The sequence below is a fragment of the Corvus hawaiiensis genome, chromosome 15, assembly GCF_020740725.1.
Source record: "Corvus hawaiiensis isolate bCorHaw1 chromosome 15, bCorHaw1.pri.cur, whole genome shotgun sequence".
NCBI classification, from domain to species: Eukaryota; Metazoa; Chordata; class Aves; order Passeriformes; family Corvidae; genus Corvus; species Corvus hawaiiensis.
The window spans coordinates 1,335,656-1,354,090 of record NC_063227.1 but is presented as its reverse complement, the minus strand read 5'-3'; the positions used below and the strand labels follow the sequence as shown (position 1 = coordinate 1,354,090).

The 18,435-nt window shown below is 48.9% G+C and overlaps 1 protein-coding gene across 1 annotated transcript; it reads left to right on the top strand.

Annotated features, from left to right (window-relative positions):
• Window positions 1-390: 390 nt before the first annotated feature.
• NDFIP1 (Nedd4 family interacting protein 1) lies at window positions 391-16,459 on the top strand. The gene is made up of 8 exons (XM_048319957.1): window positions 391-669; window positions 9,663-9,750; window positions 10,499-10,629; window positions 11,479-11,566; window positions 11,734-11,858; window positions 13,500-13,566; window positions 14,127-14,232; window positions 16,144-16,459. Exons 1-7 carry the CDS (start codon window positions 406-408, stop codon window positions 14,228-14,230), a joined length of 867 nt encoding a protein of 288 aa, XP_048175914.1. The 5' UTR covers window positions 391-405; the 3' UTR covers window positions 14,231-14,232; window positions 16,144-16,459.
• Window positions 16,460-18,435: the final 1,976 nt, after the last annotated feature.

Sequence of the window (18,435 nt, the reverse complement as noted above, 5' to 3'; positions counted from 1 at the left end):
AGGGGCTGGAGTGTGTCCAGGGAAGGGAACGGAGCTGGGAAGGGGCTGGAGCCCCAGGAGCGGCTGAGGGAGCTGGGGAAGGGGCTCAGCCTGGAGCAAAGGAGGCTCAGGGGGGACCTTGTGGCTCTGCACAAGTCCCTGACAGGAGGGGGCAGCCGGGGGGGTCGGGCTCTGCTCGCAGGGAACAGGGACAGGAGGAGAGGGAACGGCCTCAGGCTGGGCCAGGGCAGGCTCAGGGTGGACAGCAGCAGGAATTTCCCCATGGAAAGGGTGCTCAGGCCTTGGCAGGGGCTGCCCAGGGAGGTTTGGAGTGCCCATCCCTGGAGGTGCCCAAGGAAGGGCTGGAGGTGGCACTCAGAGCTCTGGGCTGGGGACAAGGTGGGAATGGGGCACAGCTTGGACTCGATGGTGTTGGAGGTCTCTCCAAGCCTCGGCGGTTCTGTGATTCCGTACCCCCTCCAGGAACGCTGCCCGCGGCCCGGGGCGGCTCCGGCGGCGGGCGGGGCGGAAGGCGGCGCGGCCGAGCGTGACGGGGAGGGCGGGAGCGAGCGGAGCCCGCAGCGAGCAGCGACCGGGCCGCCGCCGCCTCCGCCTGCGCAGCGCCCGCACCGACCCCGCAGCGCCATGGCGGCCGCGGCCGCCGAGCCCAGCACCGGCCGCTACCAGCAGGTGAGGGGCGGCGGGGCCGGGCGGCTCCCGGGACGGCGGGGCCGGGAGCGGGGCCTGTGCTGGCGGCAGCGCCCGGGGCGGAGGCCGCGGGTCCCCGGGGGGTCGGGCCGGGATCGGCCGCGGAGCCGCACCCCGCCGGCTCGGGGCCGGGTGTGCCCGGGGCCGGTGTTTGCCCAGCCCCGTGGCTGGTGTTTGCTCTGTCCTGGGGCCGGGTGTTTGCCCAGTCTCGCGGCCGGGTGTGTCCGGGGCCGGTGTTTGCCCAGTCCCGGGGCGACCTTGGCGCAGGGCGCTGACCCCGCCGGTCGTTTCCCCACCACGGCCGGCGACCCCCCCCCCGCCCAGGGAACGGTCTCGTTCTGCATCGTCCCGAGGTCACCGTTAGTTTTATTCCATCTTTTACGTGTGGACTCCTGTGAAACCCCCCTAGGCCAGAGGCTGGCGTTAAAGAGCTCCGTCGGGAATTCGGGTCGTTCTGCTCCTCCAGCCTCCCGTTTGTCTGCAGTACCGGCCCCACGGAAGGGCCGGGTGTCGGCTGGGCCCCCCGGTGTGACCCAGTTCTGGCAGGCGCTTTTCTGACATCAGACGTGTAGAATTGTTTACTTAAAGTAATGGAGAAATCCCTTAAAACAGCAGACAGCTCGCTCCTGCTGAACCGAGGTTCTCCCAAGAAGTCGCTGTGTTGTGACTTTTCCTGGGTAGCATTCCCAGCGTGGGTAGGCTCGCGCTCGGCAGAGTTCGAGATACACCCTCCCATGGGATGGAATACTTGTCTCATCTGACAGCTGCAGGTCTCCGTGTTTTTACATACTGGAAATGTGGAAGTTAAGTAAAACTTAGGCTTTTTTTTTTTTTTTCTCCAGTGCAAAACAGATGTGCTCGCTTACAATGGCAAATCTCTTTGTGTTCTGGGAACTGCTAGGGACAGATAACCAGGTCTCTGCACTAATCGCCTTTCCTGGCAGAGTCCTGCTGGTGGTGTTGACCCCTACAAGTGTCTCCACAAATGCCTTTTCCCAAGGGATCTGCAGCGTGTCCTGTTGCCCGGAGCCATGGGGATGGGTGACAGAATCGCCGAAGGACCCCATTGCCGTGGGGTTACCTGGCTGAAGCACACACTCCTGGTTTCCTCAGAGAGGGGTGTGTAAAGCTGTTGTTTGCCAGCTCAGTGTTGTGTCTGCTCACACCTCGGGCAGAGCCAGGGCAGACTCATCTGCAGAGCCCTGTGGAGATTAGGGAGCCAGGCTGTGCCAGAGGATTTGCTCTGCTAAAGACAAGCACATAGTGGAAGCCTGTGGAGCCACTGGTGTAACTGGAGTGAGAGGCAGATTCTCACATGTAAATGTATTTACTTTTGTGCAGCTGTTTAGAAACTGCTTCTCTTTCCTCACCCTCTGCCAGAACCCAGGTATTCATATTGTGAAGTGTGTTGTCACTGAACTGGTTCGTAATGCTTGTGTTGCTTCAAAAACCCTGCAAGCTGTGGAGATGGAGTTGGGATTTAGATAAAGAGAGGATGAGAGAGTGGGAGAGTCCCTGTAGCATTGAATGTGTCAATTTTTTTCCCATATTTTGAAACTTACTGAATGTGTGAATGTACAATAATGAATGTACCATGTGCCAAGGAAGAGAGACTGATAGCGAAGTGATAACTGCAAGGGCTAGAGGAGAATACAGGACCCAGTCAGTGGAGGTAGCCTGGAGAAATTCTCAACAAGCTCATTTAATCCTTTAAATTGTTGGATGCAGTGGAGGAATTTTTAAAGCTTGATTTTTTGGGGTGATGGGGTAGTGCATTAATGCAGTTGGTTATGCAGGTAGGTGTTCCTGTACTGGTAAATGTGATTGACTGTCCAAGCATGCCAGAGATGTGTAACCCTCACTTCGGGAAGGGTTCCTGATGTATCCGTGTGTATGTGGGAGCAGCGCTGGTGAGGTGTGGGCACTATGGAACCTGTACAGTATTTGTAGGATTCCTCGAGTGCCTGTATTTTCAGGAAAAAAAGGTGGGAGTTAATGACCATGACCTGAGCACAGCAGAACTGGATACCTGAGTTTGAAACCTGTGTGTTTCCTCTCCCACCCCTTCCTCAGCCCTGCGGGTGGGATGTGGGAATGTGGGCTGTGCTCCCTCAGCAGCCTCATTCTTCCCTGCAAACTCCCAGCCTCTGTCTGTTCACCAACGCCCAACGCGGGCAGTGTGCAAGGGGCGTGCACTGATTTATTTTCCAAAGCCAACTTCCTAGCCCATGGCTTTGTTCAGGCATTAGATAGTCTGATAAAAACCAGCCTGCAGTGATGCCTTTGGGCGATGTGAGTCTGAGCTCACATGCTGAGGAAGTGCAGCTCCATGTAAAATAAAACTAAAACTCCAGAGAAGGGATTTCAGCTTTCCCAGTCTCTTCCATGGGGAGCAGGGCTGGGACAGGGTCAGACTGCTGGATTTGGATCCTCCTCTGCAGGCCAGGTGCTGGGGCTGTGCTTGTGGAGGTGGGAATGGAGAGGTTTGGGAAGAAGGAGAGCTGCAGCCCACCCTGGTACTGTTACTCAGGCAATGTCCCCAAAAGGGACACTGTTGTCACTTCAGTCTGCCTTTGGGAAAGTTATATGGGGATCTTGTTGGGATTAGGGGGCTTAAAGCCTTTCCAGCATAACCCTGGATTGAAAGTTCAGTTGGCAGAACTGTACTTCATCCTTGGAATAGAAATTACCCTTCATTCTGGAAAAAATAGCCCAGCTTTAACAGGTTTATTTACACTCTGTGTTTTCCAGGCATGCTTTGCACTTGGAGCATTCGAAAATATATGTGAGGTGTATGAGTAATGTAAACCCACCTAGGAAATGGTGGGAGTGTTAAATAATGAAGATATATTCCTTTTTAAGTGCTGTTTCTTCCTGTTCCACTTGTTGAAGGTTTACATGGATCATGAATCATTCCTTAAAGGGAGGTGTCGATGGGAAAAATAAGGAAGAAAGATTTTTCCATTTGTTTGTTTTTCGTTCTGTGAAAACTGTAGAAGAAATACATTGCTGGAGATAGAATGGGAATAGGGTTTAAATCCATGAAGGACCTCAATGCTTCTTTAATATCTGGGGAGGCCGGAGTGGAACAGGGAGGCAGATAACAGTTGTTGCCTTGTGTGTACCTTAAGCTTGTATTTAATTTTGCAGCTGAAATGGGCACACAGTTTGAAACTAAAAAATGAGAACATCCCAAATCTTTTCATGTCAGCAGTTAGAATCAGAAATGCCAGTGACTGTCTCCTCAGCGAGGGCCTTGCAGTGTGCAAGATGTGCTGACTAAAGATAAGAATGGTAAGAAAAGTTGCAGGGTAGGTTGTTTGCATATTTATTTATATATTTTATTTTATTTTAAGTAAAATAGGAGATGCCATAGACATGAATGCAGTAAAGATTAGAAAAATTGCAGAGTAAAATTGTTTGTGCAGCTTCTGCTCTGAGGCTGTGCTGAAGCTGCTCTGTGTCCAGCCTGGGTTGTGCTCAGGCGACTAAAACCTGGTTATTTTCCTCTGAAATCTCTGTGGGTAACAGTACCTGTCAGGTGAGTTTGCAAGGGTTTAGTGATTCTGTGTGAAAAAGTAATTACAGAATTTAAAAACATTCTGTCCCTAAAACTCAAAGGATGTGGGAGAGGCAGGGAAACAGCAGCAGGCCAGGGTCATTTCACAGCTTGTGTAGCAGGAGAAAATAGCTTTGCATGCAAACTTTTAAATTTTCTCCAGCATCAGGATGGTGTTGGACTCTGAGTTGGGCTTTTTTGGTGACTTTTCTCTCATCACTAAAATTCAGTGGCGATCAGAAATCCCTGAACAATCCCTGAGGTCTTTTGGGTTGTTAAGTGCTCCCAGGAGATGAGGAACCTTTTTCTGTGGGTTTGGCATCATGACTTAGAAGTAACCATACAGAAAGCAAGGAGCAAAAGTTCTGTGTGTGTGAATTCTGATCCTTTGTAATTGGGACGGGTGAGAAAAACCCAGTAGTAAGGGGTATCCAATCATTCTGTTCCTGCCTGTTGTGAAATATCCAAATTTGATATACGGTGGCACAGTGGGATTTTTTTCCACTGAAGATAAACTTAACCTTCTTCATATGACAGTTCAAAAAATGTGATATTTTAAAACGTTTAAAATTCTTTCTGTGATGCCCTAATGTCCAGAAAAACATTAATCTGATTCTAAATATTATGAGAAGGCCTTATGCTTTAAGTGTGGGAAATTTAATTACAGCTATCCAAGATTAAAATCTACTTTTTCCATATTAAGACCTTGATCTCTCAAGTCTAAGGCCAGTGTGTGGGCACAGGTTTGTGCTGGCCTGAGTGCTTGTTTCCAGTCTCTCCAGATCAGTCTTACTCCCTGTTTGAACAGAAATGAGGGAATTAGACCAGCTTGTTTCCCAGGATTGAGGAGCATTTCTGTGTTGTCAGGCCCTTGGCTGCAGTGAGTCAGAGAACAATACCCTCATGAGCACAGGTTGTATTTTATGGACATAAAATAGGTTTTGATTTGTGTTTTTGCCTTGGTGGCTCATGGGGTCATTGCCATTGTCCCCTCAGCTGGATGCTGCTGCTGGTTCCTGCTCCGTGTGTGCTCACTGGGTGCCAGGGAGCTGCTCCAGCTGGGGAAAAACAGGTGGAGTTTGGGAGTGGAGGCACAGTTTTCAGTCCTTTGTTAAAAGGGAGGAGTATCTCCGAATCTCAGAGCCACTCAGTTTGGAAAAGCCCTCCCAGCCCCTTGAGTCCAAGCTGTGCCCCAGCCCAGAGCCCTGAGTGCCACCTCCAGCCCTTCCTTGGGCACCTCCAGGGGTGGGCACTCCAAACCTCCCTGGGCAGCCCCTGCCAGTGCCTGAGCACCCTTTCCATGAGGAAATCCTCGGGTTGGCACTGTAGGGAGGTCACTCCCCAGAGATGGGCTCTGCTCAGGGCTGGTTCCCTAGCACGAAGCTCAGGCAGGAGCATCAGCATCTCCCCAGGAAGGGCTGCCTTGGCACAGGTGCCAGATGTGTCACCTGAGAGGCTCTCAGCACACCTGTGCCAGCTGCAGGAGCTGGGGCAGACGCTCAGGGCTGTCACTGCTCTGGGGAAATGGGCTGGAAGAGCTTACGGGAGAAAACAGTTATTTGCTCATCAGGGAGAGGGCTGAAGGGTGTGGGTTGGCTTGGCTGGTAGCTTATCATTATTCCTGCTGATTAATAAGGTGATACTAAGTTACAGGAATTAGCAGCAACATCAGACAAAAGTCGGGATTTTAAATCAGGGTGTGTTTAATTAAGCAAAGCGTAAGTCAGTAAAAATAACTCTCCTTTTCAGAGTTGGCAGTGATTTTAATTTGCTTCCAAAAGGCTGAAGATATGGAATATGTGATCTATTGCTAAGGCCAAGCTTGTAGTAATGCTGATTTAGTGTAATGATGCTGCTTTAGTGTAAAGAATATTTACATGCAGCCTCAGAGCTTGGCAAAGGGGAGTTAAAAAATAAAGATTCAAAACTATGTAAGCAGCCCATATGCCAGTTTAGGAAATTTGGAAGAATTAACCAATGTATTTATTGGAAATGCTTTCTTCAAAGTTTACATGGAAATATTTCCAAACAGCTTGTAAGATTTTAACTCTCACGCTGATGTGTTGTGTATTTACGTGGGACAGGTCTCAGTCAGGGCAAGTGGCAACCAGACGTGATGTTCTGCTCAGTGCCAGGCTTCTCATGCTGGTTTTTGGGTTTTTTTTTTTTGAAAATAAATATCCCTGGGTGGGATATTTATCAGTCAACTTTCTGTTGGTTTAGCAGTCTGGTGAAAAAATCCCAGCCCAGCTGTTGTTTTAATAACTGTAGGCACGGCTGTAAAGATTGTCTTATTTTTTAATGCCACAAATACCAGAACCTTGCCTGAAAAGCTAAAATCCATCAGTGAATCTAGGAAAGAATTACCCCACAGCCTCAGCAGAACAGCCTGAAGTCAGACACTGCTTTAACCAGGCTCTCTGGGTTCTGGAGCCTCGGGGCTTTCTCTGGGAGCCGAGTCCGTACCTGGAGCTGTGCAGGGCAGGTGGGAGCCGGGGCCAGGCCGGGGCAGCAGTGCGAGGCCTGATGAGTCATTCTTCCTGTCACATGAACCCTCCCTGCTCATCTAATAGGCACTTAGTTGAATTTTAGATGCCTGGAATCATTAAAAAGGCTGGAAGGCATTTGTGTACCTTGTCCATTAGAAGAAGAATATGTTTTCTATAACTGTAACCTCCCACAGCCTCGAGCTCAACTTTAGAAAGTAGCTGCATTTTTGGTGTCATTATCCATTACTTGAATTGTGATGTTTGAAGGCAGTGGTGAATTCAGCTGCTTTCTCCCACATGGCATTGGTGGAAGAACATGTATTTCTTTTTACTATTGAAAGAAGAACCAGTGGTAGGAGTTAATATTCCACTCAATATCTGTGTCCTCTTTTATTTCATCTCTTCCAGTGTTGTCACATGTGGTGCTTTCCTCCCCCCTCCCTGGTGACTGTGCTCTCAGGCTGTACCTGCCTTCTTTCTTACAGGGATCAGGGGTTGAATTTCTGCCACCCCCTCACCTGGAGGGCATGTGGAACCCAGAGTGTCCCAGGTGTGACAGAGCCTTTCCTCCTTTTAATAGACCAGGTCCTGCACAGGCAGGGGGAGAAAAGAAGTATTGAATTTTCATGGATAGACTGACAATAGGTATGGTGGAGCATTTTCTGAGAATTAAAAAACTACAGAGCTGGGAGAATTATGGAATCACAGAATGGTTTGGGATGACCTTAAAGATCATCTCATTTCACCCCTGCCGTGTGCAGGGGCACCTTCCACCATCCCAGGCTGCTCCAAGCCCCATCCTTGGGGCCTTGGCCTTGGACACTTCCAGGGATGAGGCAGCCACAGCTTCCCTGGGCAGAGACTCAATCAAGGACTTTGGTTCTGTGTTTCTCTGTCCCTTCATTGCCCCTCGTGCTCTGTGCAGGGTTTCTGGGATTTTTGGAGTAATGCTGTCTCTCTTTTTTTTTAATTTTTAAATCATATTTTAATAGGCAATTACTTCTCAAGTCAGTTTCATTTACTTCTAATGCCGAGCTCCATGGGGTTTATAAAATGAGGCATTTTTGTTTCTTGGAAGGGCTTTGAGAAGACAAAGGTGCCTCGCTGTGGTGGGAGCTGCTGCAGCTCCTCCTGTCCCTGCTCATTGGCCTGGGGCTCAGTAAAGCTGCAGGTCCTGCCACCTCCACCCCAGGGCCTCACTCCCTGGGATTGTTTGCTCTGCTTCACATCTGGCCAGGGACCAGCGCTGGGGATGTGTCCTGCTGACAGCTGTGCTGGGAGCTGCTTCTGCCGGAACACGGATTAAATTTTCATCCGGATCACTGATTTCTCCTTCTTCAAGGAAATGGCTCAGCGTTGTCATGTGAGGAGTTCTTACCCACAAAGCTTGAGTCTGACCAGCACCCGTTTCCCCCCCTCACCTATTCTCTTTGGAAAATGTTCCTGGGGAGCAGAGTGAGCTCCAGCTGAAGGGGAGCTGGAATGCAGAGCTGTGGTGCTCTGCTGTTCTGCTGCAGCTGGATGGGAGACAGTGCTCCTGATTTTTTCCTGGTGCTTCCCGGTGTCATTTCCTCCCTTCCCCCCTCTCGGCTGACCCCTTGGACCTGCCAGCAGAGCCACTCGTGCTGTCATCTGCTAAGCCCAGTGAAGACTTTCACAGAGGATGTGGATATAGTGTGATCTGGAACAGAGTATAGATTATAGCCTTTCACTGGCACAGAGAGGCTGTGGCTGCCCCATCCCTGGAAGTGTCCAGGGCCAGGTTGGACGGGGCTCGGAACAACCTGGGCTAGTGGGAGTGTCCCTGCTCATGGCAGGGGGTGGAATGGGATGGGTTTTGAGGTCCCTTCCAACCCAAACCATTCTGTGATTCTGTGATCTTTGATCTTAAGCAGCAAAAGGCATAAAACTCCAAACCATAGAACAGTTGGATATCCAAGATCTGCATTTAGAAGTGTGAGCTGATTTATTTTCCCCTGATAAGACGTACAAGTAAGATAAGAACACCCCCTACGCCCCACCCCCTGTGTTAAATGCTTAAGGAGAATGGCAACATGTCTCTCCAAAGAAAGCAAAATATCCTGGATGGCTTCAGGAGCAAATGTGTGGGATTGCAGGAGGGAGAGCTGGAGGAGACGTTGTTTAGTGGTGATTTCAAACGAGGGCAGTGCCTCCCGCTCAGCCCAGTGCTTCAGTCCCGAGGTGCTTGTCTGAGGTGAGTTGTTCTGCAGAAGACTTCAGTGCCTTTGCTGCTGAGATGATGAGAAATGGAAGGAAGGGAAAAATGAGATGGCAGCTGTAACCTCCTTTCTGGCCTGGTACTGCTGCTTCCCTGATCAAAGCTGCCATGGCACACCTGCCTCGTGCGAGTGATGCTGGATCTGTGATAGCTCCTGGTTATTTATACAGAGCCTGTGGGAAGCACAGTGCACAAAATAAACCGGTTCCTTTTCAGTCATGCAGTGTGAAAGGTTGAAGGGAAATGGCAACATTCGTACTTCTGTGCATCATTATGTAATGTATCCATGGAAAAATCCCTTCCTTAGCAAAGCCACAGGCAGCAATGGAGCCTTTTGTTGGGCATCTCACTGTATTTCTGTGACTAAAACAGATGCAACTGCAGCTCCTAAGCAGTGTGAGCTGAGGAAGTGCCAGGGAAATTGAGAAGTACTGGAAAGCTGTGTGCTGTGCTTTGCTGGAGTCCGGGTGTGTGAGGAGAGGATTTAAAAACAACATTAAAACTGAGATGGAAGATGGATCATTTCAAGTGGGAATGCTTGGGAGGGAGGCTGAGCAGCTGCTCCATGTCCCGTGGTGCTGCAGAACAGTCTCCTTCCAGAAGAGTCTGTTGTGTGCAATTAAAGCTGCAGGGGTGGTGTCAGAGCTCTGAGAAACCCTCCTAACCCGTGGTGTGTGGGTCTGTTCAGCTGCAGAATGAAGAGGAGCCGGGCGAGGCCGTGCCGGTGGTGAACGACGCCCCTCCGCCCTACAGCAGCATTTCTGCAGAGAGCACAGGTATCCTCACCTGGGGGCGAGAGCTGGGACTGCTCTGCTGTCACTGACTGCTCTCCTCATCCACGGCTGGCTCTGCAGCACCTTCCCAAGCTGCAGGGACCAGGATTGATCCACACAGCTTGTTGGTACTTGTGGTTTAGGAGATGCAATTTGGCTGCGTTCGTCTGATGTCATCCCATCAAAGGGTGTTCAGGTTACAGTTCACAGTGTTCTCAGTAAATTGAAGACAGTTAAAAATCAAAGTTCTGTAAGGATTTGTGGTTCCTCTCTCATTATTTGGCATTTGGATGATGCTGTGCCCCTTCCCTAAAGGATTTGTTACTTAAAAGGGTTTAAAGAATTCACTTTTCTTGCACTTTTCAATAACTGAGTACTTGGTCATAAGGATGGGACTTTGAATCATCCTCCTGTCCTGTCACTAATAACTTTAATAACCACTTGGATCTGGAGACATGACTGTTTCTGAGTGTCCAAGTCGGCAGAGGCACAGCATGTGGGGTTGTTTTAAGCAGTACAGGCAGGCATGTTCAGTGAGTGTTCTGTGGATTGCTGGCTATCAGAGAAGGTGTTCCTGTGCTTTTCACTTCCTGCTTTGGGATGGCAGGAGGCTGGAATGGATGGAAGGGTGGGGAGGGGACAGGCTTCAACAGCCTGGGCTCGTTGGGAATCGCCTGGAGCACTGCTCATTCCCAACCCGGTGTTCTTGAGGCAGTGCTGAGTTACCTGCTGTGTAACTGTTTCTGTGCAGCTTATTTTGACTACAAGGATGAGTCAGGGTTCCCGAAGCCGCCGTCCTACAACGTGGCCACCACTCTGCCCAGCTATGACGAGGCCGAGAGAACCAAGGCTGAGGCCACCATTCCCTTGGTTCCTGGCAGGGTGAGTGTCCCTGGCTGTCCCTGTGCTGCTGGGTACAATTGCAGCTTTAACTCCTGCCCGTCATGTGCCATGACTGTTTTAATTCGTGTTGGGCTTTTTGTGTTTTTGAAGCTTTCTGGGGTGGTGATATTCCATGCTCCCAAGAGTCCTGTGGCTATTTTTTTTTTCTTTTTAATTTTCCTCTGAGCACTGTGATGATGTCAGACATCTCAGTAATGCCAGCATGTGCTAGCCAGATTAGCTTGGCAAGCTGACAGAGGGACTGTACTGTATCCCTGTGCACTGACACTGGGGTTTTTGTTGGGTTTTTTTCCTTTTTAAAAAAGATTTAGGATTAATTCTTCAGCTGTCTGGCATATCTACCCTTGATACTCCGGCTGCTTACTTAGTTGACTTTTCTGGAGGTCAGTGTAGCTGATACAAGGACGATAAAACCATTCTGTCAGACTTAATTTCTTTTTGTTTTTCCTACATTATCTCTTGTTCAGCCACTCCCTCCACCCCTGCTAGCATTAGAAGTCCACTGCTCATTACACTTCTTCACAGAAGCCAAATTCCTTGCTGAGATGATAATTTTTTGATGAATAGAAGAATTCTTCACAGTGAGAACAAGAACATGCTGGATCTTGACTATGTTAAAAATAAAGATACATTTCCTGTTATATAGATAACAGTTCATGCCCTGCACCATTTCAGGATGAGAAGCAGGAATTTTTTCATTTTTGCATTTGTAGCCTTTTGAGATTTAGGATTCCAGCCCTTTCTTGAAGAGTCACACCCAGAACTGGGGTTGCTGTGTGGACTAGACTGACCTAACTCCCCCATGTGCTGCCTCTCTCTGCTTTGCAGGATGATGACTTTGTGACACGAGATGACTTTGATGACACTGACCAGCTGAGGATAGGAAATGATGGCATTTTCATGCTGACTTTCTTCAGTAAGTACCTGATGGAATGAACTTTTTTTCAAGCAGTGACCCAAAATAGTTTGGGTCACATTTATGTTTCTGTAGCACCAGGAAAAGCCTGTGTGCAAGGCGTTTATGGTTTTTTTCCTTGGAATATAAAGGTGTCTTGACCTGCTGCTTTTCTCCTGCTTTCTCAGTGGCATTCCTCTTCAACTGGATTGGATTTTTCCTGTCTTTCTGTCTGACTACTTCAGCTGCAGGACGATATGGGGCCATTTCTGGGTTTGGTCTATCTCTTATTAAGTGGATCCTGATTGTCAGGGTGAGTTGTGTTGTGCAAAACCACGTACACAGACACTGATACTCTTTTTCCCCAGTAGGTTTTTATCTCATACTGAAGTTAGTGATAAATTTAGAGGTTTTTAAATAATGAAATAATTTTTGATCCATTTATTCACTAAGAACAGAGCTTTTTTTTTTTTTTTTTTTTCATAATTATATCCTGTTTATATTCTGGAATTATTACTGTAGTAAAAGAAAATAAGGATTGCACTCCCAGGTATGTGTTGAGGATGCTCCATCCCTGGAAGTGTCCAAGTTTAGGCTGGACAGGGATTCCTGGGATAGTGGAAGGTGTCCCTGTCTGTGGCAAAAGAGAGGAGCTGTAGGATCCTTTCCAGCCCAGCTCACTCTGGGATTCTGAGATTCATTCTGTGTGTGTCTGTCTGACAGAGCCACTGTCCTGCATCAGTGTGGCTTTGTGCTGAGCAGCAGCAATGCTCTGATCCTGGGAAAACATTAAGCCAGGCAAAGCCAGCCCTGCAGCCTGCTGTGCCTTAGGCTGTCCTCTGGAAATAAGGAGATTCTCTAAAATGTGGGATAGCTGACGAGGAGAGGGAAATAGGCACGCGGGGAGGAGCAGGGTTTGGAGCAGCAGTGGGAGAAGGCCGTGGGTGCCCTCTGGTGCAGCATCCCTGCGGCACAGGAGCAGCGACCAGGAGCAGGCTGCCATCCTGCTCTGGGATTTTTGGCTCTTACGGTTTTTGGAGGGATTGGGAGAAAATATTTCCCTCAGGAAATCTTTATTTGGAGCCCGTGAAATGATGGCACACAGATATGCCAGGCTGAAAGTTGAATTTCAAGCAAAGCAGCTCATTGGCTGTAAGCAGAAGTAGAGAGCATTAATGTCAGAGCTGTCACTTCCTACCCTGTCTTTTGGGGCTGGGAATTCTAATTTGTAAATACAGCATCTCTTCACTTTCCTGTAGACAGTTTTTGTGGTCATCTTGGTACAGAGGTGTTCAGAACTCTTTGCTGGATTAGGAGATGTGACAGAAAGAGGTGACATTTAACTGTGGATTGGATTTAAACTTTCACAAGTTTATCTTTTGGTAGGTTTTTAAACTTGAACAGAACAAACCCAAAGGGATGATACTGTATTTATGCTGGAACTGTGAACTTCAGTGCTCTAATAGTGTTGGTACCTTTCGTTTTATAGCAGTAATTTTCTCAACTGGGAATCTTGTCAGTGGATTCCACAGATGTGGGATTTCTTTCCCACCTGTTACACCATGCAACCTGACAGTGTAATGAATGTGCTGCACTGCTGCAAGCCTGCTCTGCCCTTTCACAAACTGCAGCTGTGCTTTATAAGCATCCAGGACACAATTTAAACCAGGAATATTTGCCCAGTAGTGTCCTTGTGCCCCACTGATTTCTGGAGTTCATAGCTGGGTGTTGAATCTGGCCCGTTCCCCTTGTTAGAGCTGGGCTGAAGTGTGCAGAAAATCCATAAATAACAGTTTATGGAGGTAACCTGTTCCTGCAGCTGGTGAAATGCGGCATTCCATGAGATCTCTTGTGTGCAGCCTTCATCTGGTTACTGCTGAAATTGGTGGGAACAGACTTGGCTTCACAAACTTCCATGTGCTCTAAGCTGTATTGTTTTTTGGCTGTTTTTCAGTTCTCCACCTATTTTCCCGGTTACTTTGATGGCCAGTACTGGCTTTGGTGGGTCTTCCTTGTACTAGGTGAGTGTTTGGCGGGGGAAAGATGCTTAAAAACTCTATAAAGTGCAGTTAGGATTTTGTGAGCATTCCTGGCTGTTAAATATGTGTGTGCAGATGTACAAATGAAATGTGACCCTCATACTCCTCTGACTGAACACATTCAGGTTTTAAAGGCATGTGTAAACATTGTCCTTCTACTGCCAGTTCTTGGTGGCAGCATCCTGCTATCATCCAGAAGTTAAGAGAATGCTTGTAACTGGTGTTGTGTCTGCTCTTGCATCTTAAATGGAAGAGTGGATTGTTGTCTTCCTCATTTTATTTTCTTTTTCCTGCTTTGGGAGTTACTGGATCTTGTTCGGAGTCAAAAGTGGTGTGATTTTCAAAGGAAAGTTTGTTTTTGAAGTTGCCTGCAATGGAAAGATGAGGTGTTACTGCTACCAAAAATAGTGACTGTGTGTGATCAGCTGCTGTGCATCCCAGTGAGGAGGTCCCTCTGTAGTGGTGGCAGGGAGCTCAGCTGCTCCCTCTCACTGAAGAAGCAACACCTGTGTTAACTGGACAAATGTGTCTCTCCCCTCCAGGTTTTCTGCTGTTTCTCAGAGGATTTATTAATTACGCAAAGGTCAGGAAGATGCCAGATACGTTTTCCACTCTCCCCAGAACCAGAGTTCTCTTTATTTACTAAAGGTAAATTTTCTGCTTTGGTTTTAGCTCTATTTAGTGACTTTTTTAGGCTACACTTTCCATTGCTTGAATATTTTCAGAACTCGAGGCAGCAGGGAGCAGTTGTTTCTTGGTATTCCCTGCCCAGCTCCTGAGTCTGCAGAGCCCAGCCTGACTCTGTGGGAGGCAGAGGAACACTGGACATTTCTCCCTGAGTTTTTGCTGTGAGGAATTGTACATTCATTTGATTCCGTGACTAGATACTGTGAGAACAAAACCTCTGCCCCTGGGTACTGCAGTGTATTTGGCAAGTGTCTTTCAGAATGAATCACATGCCTGAGACACGTGGTGTGTCCCAAACCCGAGGAGAGGTCACAAAATGCTGTCAGAAGGACGTGCCAGTGCCTTTGGCTTCTGTCCCAGAACGAGCAATTTGTCTGAATTCTGCTGTTTGAAATTGCTGCCAGGTTCCTGAAGAAATGACACCCTTGCACACCTTTGCTCTCCTCAGACCTCTCCCACACACCTGAGCTGCCCTGCCTGAGCATCCTGCAAAAACCTGAGTGCCTGGGAGTCTTTTGCTGTAGTGCTGAACCTCAGCCTGGCTGCTTTAATGGGGCTTTAAAGGAGGAGGCTTAAGTAGCTGAAGTCTTGTAGTGTAATTTCCTGCTCACAGCAGATAATGGCCTGGCATTAACTGTCCCTCCCTAAGGGGAAGGAAATCCTGGAATAGGTTGCTTCCCAGCTGAGGAATGCAACATGATGCTCCCTTTAGAAATATCATAATAACACCCCATTTCCCCAGACAGAGGCAATTGCAGCTGGGACAGTCAAAGAAACCAGACCAGCCCCAGCTTTAAATTGGGGGTCATTAAATTGTTGAGATTTGAAAACCGAGCCTTGGGTTTCCAAATGCACTTCCCTTTAGAAACTGCAAATTGCCCACGATTCTGCTTCGTTTCCAGTCTGTGAGGAGAACCTGCAGGACAGAACAGCCTTTGTGCAGTGTTTTCCTCTGATGATAGTGTGTAAAAATAGTTCAGCCAATTTCTTTACGTGTTTCAGTTCTGTTTAACAAAGTTCTGGTTTGTGACCTCCTCCAGGATCTGTAATATCCTCCCAGATTCCTGCTGAGTCACCAGAGGGTTGATTTCCCCCTGTTTATGGTCACATAATGTGAGCATTTAAAATCAGCTTTATCTCTGTATTTTGTCTGACTGGACAGGTTTTTTTTAAATTTTGCTTCCTTACCAAAACTTTTATTTTTTATTTCTTAAAGGAACTCTGTGGTTTCTTTTTGCGTAGACTTTTCCTATGTTTGAAATTTCAAATTACAGTTTTAGAGACCTGGCTTCACTCCTTGCTTGTGGAGGTCTAGAGTGTTTAAATTCTTACTTATGTGTCATTTTACAGCATTTTTGAAAAACACTTTCCCTTTTAGATATGCTGAGATAAATGTCCAGAATAATTCATAAATATTACAACTTAGACACTTCCCCTGAAAATAAACCTTTAATCCTGAATTCTGAGTGAAGAAACCACAAAAGACTTGGATTTTTAATTTATTATTGTCCTGAAGATGAGATTTCCTCTTCAGGGCATGATGGAAAGGGCACAGCGAGGGGTTATTTTTATTTTTAGAGCAGGGATCATTTTTAGAAAATTAGGAGGGGAATAATGAGTGCAAACCAGAAAATACAACGTGGTGGAAAGCTGGAGTTTACTATTCCATCTGCATGTGCAGTAATGGACACAATCCTGGCATTTCCCCGTAAAATACACACAAATTCCTGAGCATTTTGCTGGAGTCACATCATTGTGTGCTGAGACACTTCATAAGCCCTTAGACATCCTGTGCTGTGTGAACGACATCCTCCTGTTATCCAAAATAACCCTCTGACTGCACTCTCGGTGTTCAATATCCTTCTCCAACAGATGTTTTCTGGCAAATGTCTTCCTGCATTAGTGAAATCCCCCCCAAGAAGCAGCAGGACACCTGCAGGAAGTGAATCAAGCCTCTGGAGCAGAAGAAAAAATAATCACCTGCTTTAAAATAAATAAATAAAAGTACTGTTGGAAAAAGAAAAAAAAAGAAGCATTTCTTTCTATTTGTTTTTAGGTGTAAAATTTTAATAATTAACGCAGAATTCTGTAATTGTTGACTCATTAGTGGCTAATGTTGGAAGCAGCTCTTGCAGTGAGTCTGTGACGTGCTGATGAAGCCGTGCAGCCGCAGTTTGTGGTGATCGGGCAGCAGGAGCCATCCCGGGGCCAGCAGGGGCCAGGCTTGCTTTAGTTCCTCCTCCAGCCTGGGAGCTGCCCGGCTCTGCCTGGGCTGTGCAGTGCAGTGTGACACCGTGTGCTGTGCAGTGTGACACCCTGTGCTGTGTGACACCGTGTGCAGTGTGACACCCTGTGCTGTGCAGTGTGACACCCTGTGCAGTGTGACACCCTGTGTGTGCAGTGTGTGTGTGACACCGTGTGCTGTGTGACACCGTGTGCAGTGCAGTGTGACACCGTGTGCTGTGCAGTGTGACACCCTGTGCTGTGTGACACCGTGTGCAGTGTGTGTGTGACACCCTGTGTGTGCAGTGTGTGTGTGTGACACTGTGTGCTGTGCAGTGTGACACCGTGTGCAGTGTGTGTGTGACACTGTGTGCTGTGCAGTGTGACACCCTGTGCAGTGCAGTGTGACACCGTGTGCAGCGTGTGTGACACCCTGTGCTGTGTGACACCCTGTGTGTGCAGTGTGTGTGTGTGACACTGTGTGCTGTGCAGTGTGACACTGTGTGCTGTGCAGTGTGACACCCTGTGCAGTGCAGTGTGACACCCTGTGCAGCGTGTGACACCCTGTGCTGTGTGACACCCTGTGTGTGCAGTGTGTGTGACACCCTGTGCAGTGCAGTGTGACACCCTGTGCAGCGTGTGACACCCTGTGCTGTGTGACACCCTGTGTGTGCAGTGTGTGTGACACCCTGTGCAGTGCAGTGTGACACCGTGTGCAGCGTGTGTGACACCCTGTGCTGTGTGACACCCTGTGTGTGCAGTGTGTGTGACACCCTGTGCAGTGCAGTGTGACACCCTGTGCAGTGTGTGTGACACCCTGTGCTGTGCAGTGTGTGTGCCACATCCTGTACAGCCTGTGCGACACCCTGTGCAGTGTGTGTGTGACACCATGTGCTGTGTGTGACACCGTGTGCTGTGCCGTGTGTGTGTGCCACATCCTGTACAACCTATGTGACACCCTGTGCTGTGTGTGTGTGACACCATGTGCTGTGCAGTGTGACACCCTGTGCTGTGTGACACCCTGTGCTGTGTGTGTGTGACACTGTGTGCAGTGCAGTGTGACACCGTGTGCTGTGTGTGTGTGACACCCTGTGCTGTGTGACACCGTGTGTGTGCAGTGTGTGTGTGTGACACTGTGTGCTGTGCAGTGTGACACCCTGTGCAGTGCAGTGTGACACCGTGTGCAGCGTGTGTGACACCCTGTGCTGTGTGACAGCCTGTGTGTGCAGTGTGTGTGTGTGACACTGTGCTGTGTGACACCGTGTGCAGTGTGTGTGTGACACCCTGTGTGTGCAGTGTGTGTGTGTGACACTGTGTGCTGTGCAGTGTGACACTGTGTGCTGTGCAGTGTGACACCGTGTGCAGTGTGTGTGTGACACTGTGTGCTGTGCAGTGTGACACCCTGTGCAGTGCAGTGTGACACCGTGTGCAGCGTGTGTGACACCCTGTGCTGTGTGACACCCTGTGTGTGCAGTGTGTGTGTGTGACACTGTGCTGTGCAGTGTGACACCCTGTGCAGTGTGTGTGTGACACCGTGTGCAGCGTGTGTGACACCCTGTGCTGTGTGACACCCTGTGTGTGCAGTGTGTGTGACACCCTGTGCAGTGCAGTGTGTGTGCCACATCCTGTACAGCCTGTGCGACACCCTGTGCAGTGTGTGTGTTCTGTGTCCTGTACAGCCCACGTGTGCCGTGTCCTGCACAGCCCGTGTAACACCGTGTCCTGTACAACCCATGTCATGCTGTGCCCTGTGCAGCCCATGTAACATGTCCTGTGCACTCCACATATGCCACACCCCGTACAGATGGGCATTGTCCTGTACAGCCCGTGTACACCATGTCCTGTCCTGCCCACCCCCTGTACTCCGTGTCCTGTCCAGCCGCGCGCTGGCAGCGCAGGGGTGACTCGGGAGCTGAGGTGACAGCACGGGGAGGCTGCGCT

Coding starts and splice junctions, on each gene's coding strand:
- NDFIP1 (XM_048319957.1), top strand. CDS start 406: ATGGTGTTGGAGGTCTCTCCAAGCCTCGGCGGTTCTGTGATTCCGTAC. Junction 10,630..11,478: donor TTCCCTTGGTTCCTGGCAGG/GTGAGTGTCCCT, acceptor TCTGCTTTGCAG/GATGATGACTTTGTGACACG. Junction 11,567..11,733: donor TTTCATGCTGACTTTCTTCA/GTAAGTACCTGA, acceptor CTGCTTTCTCAG/TGGCATTCCTCTTCAACTGG.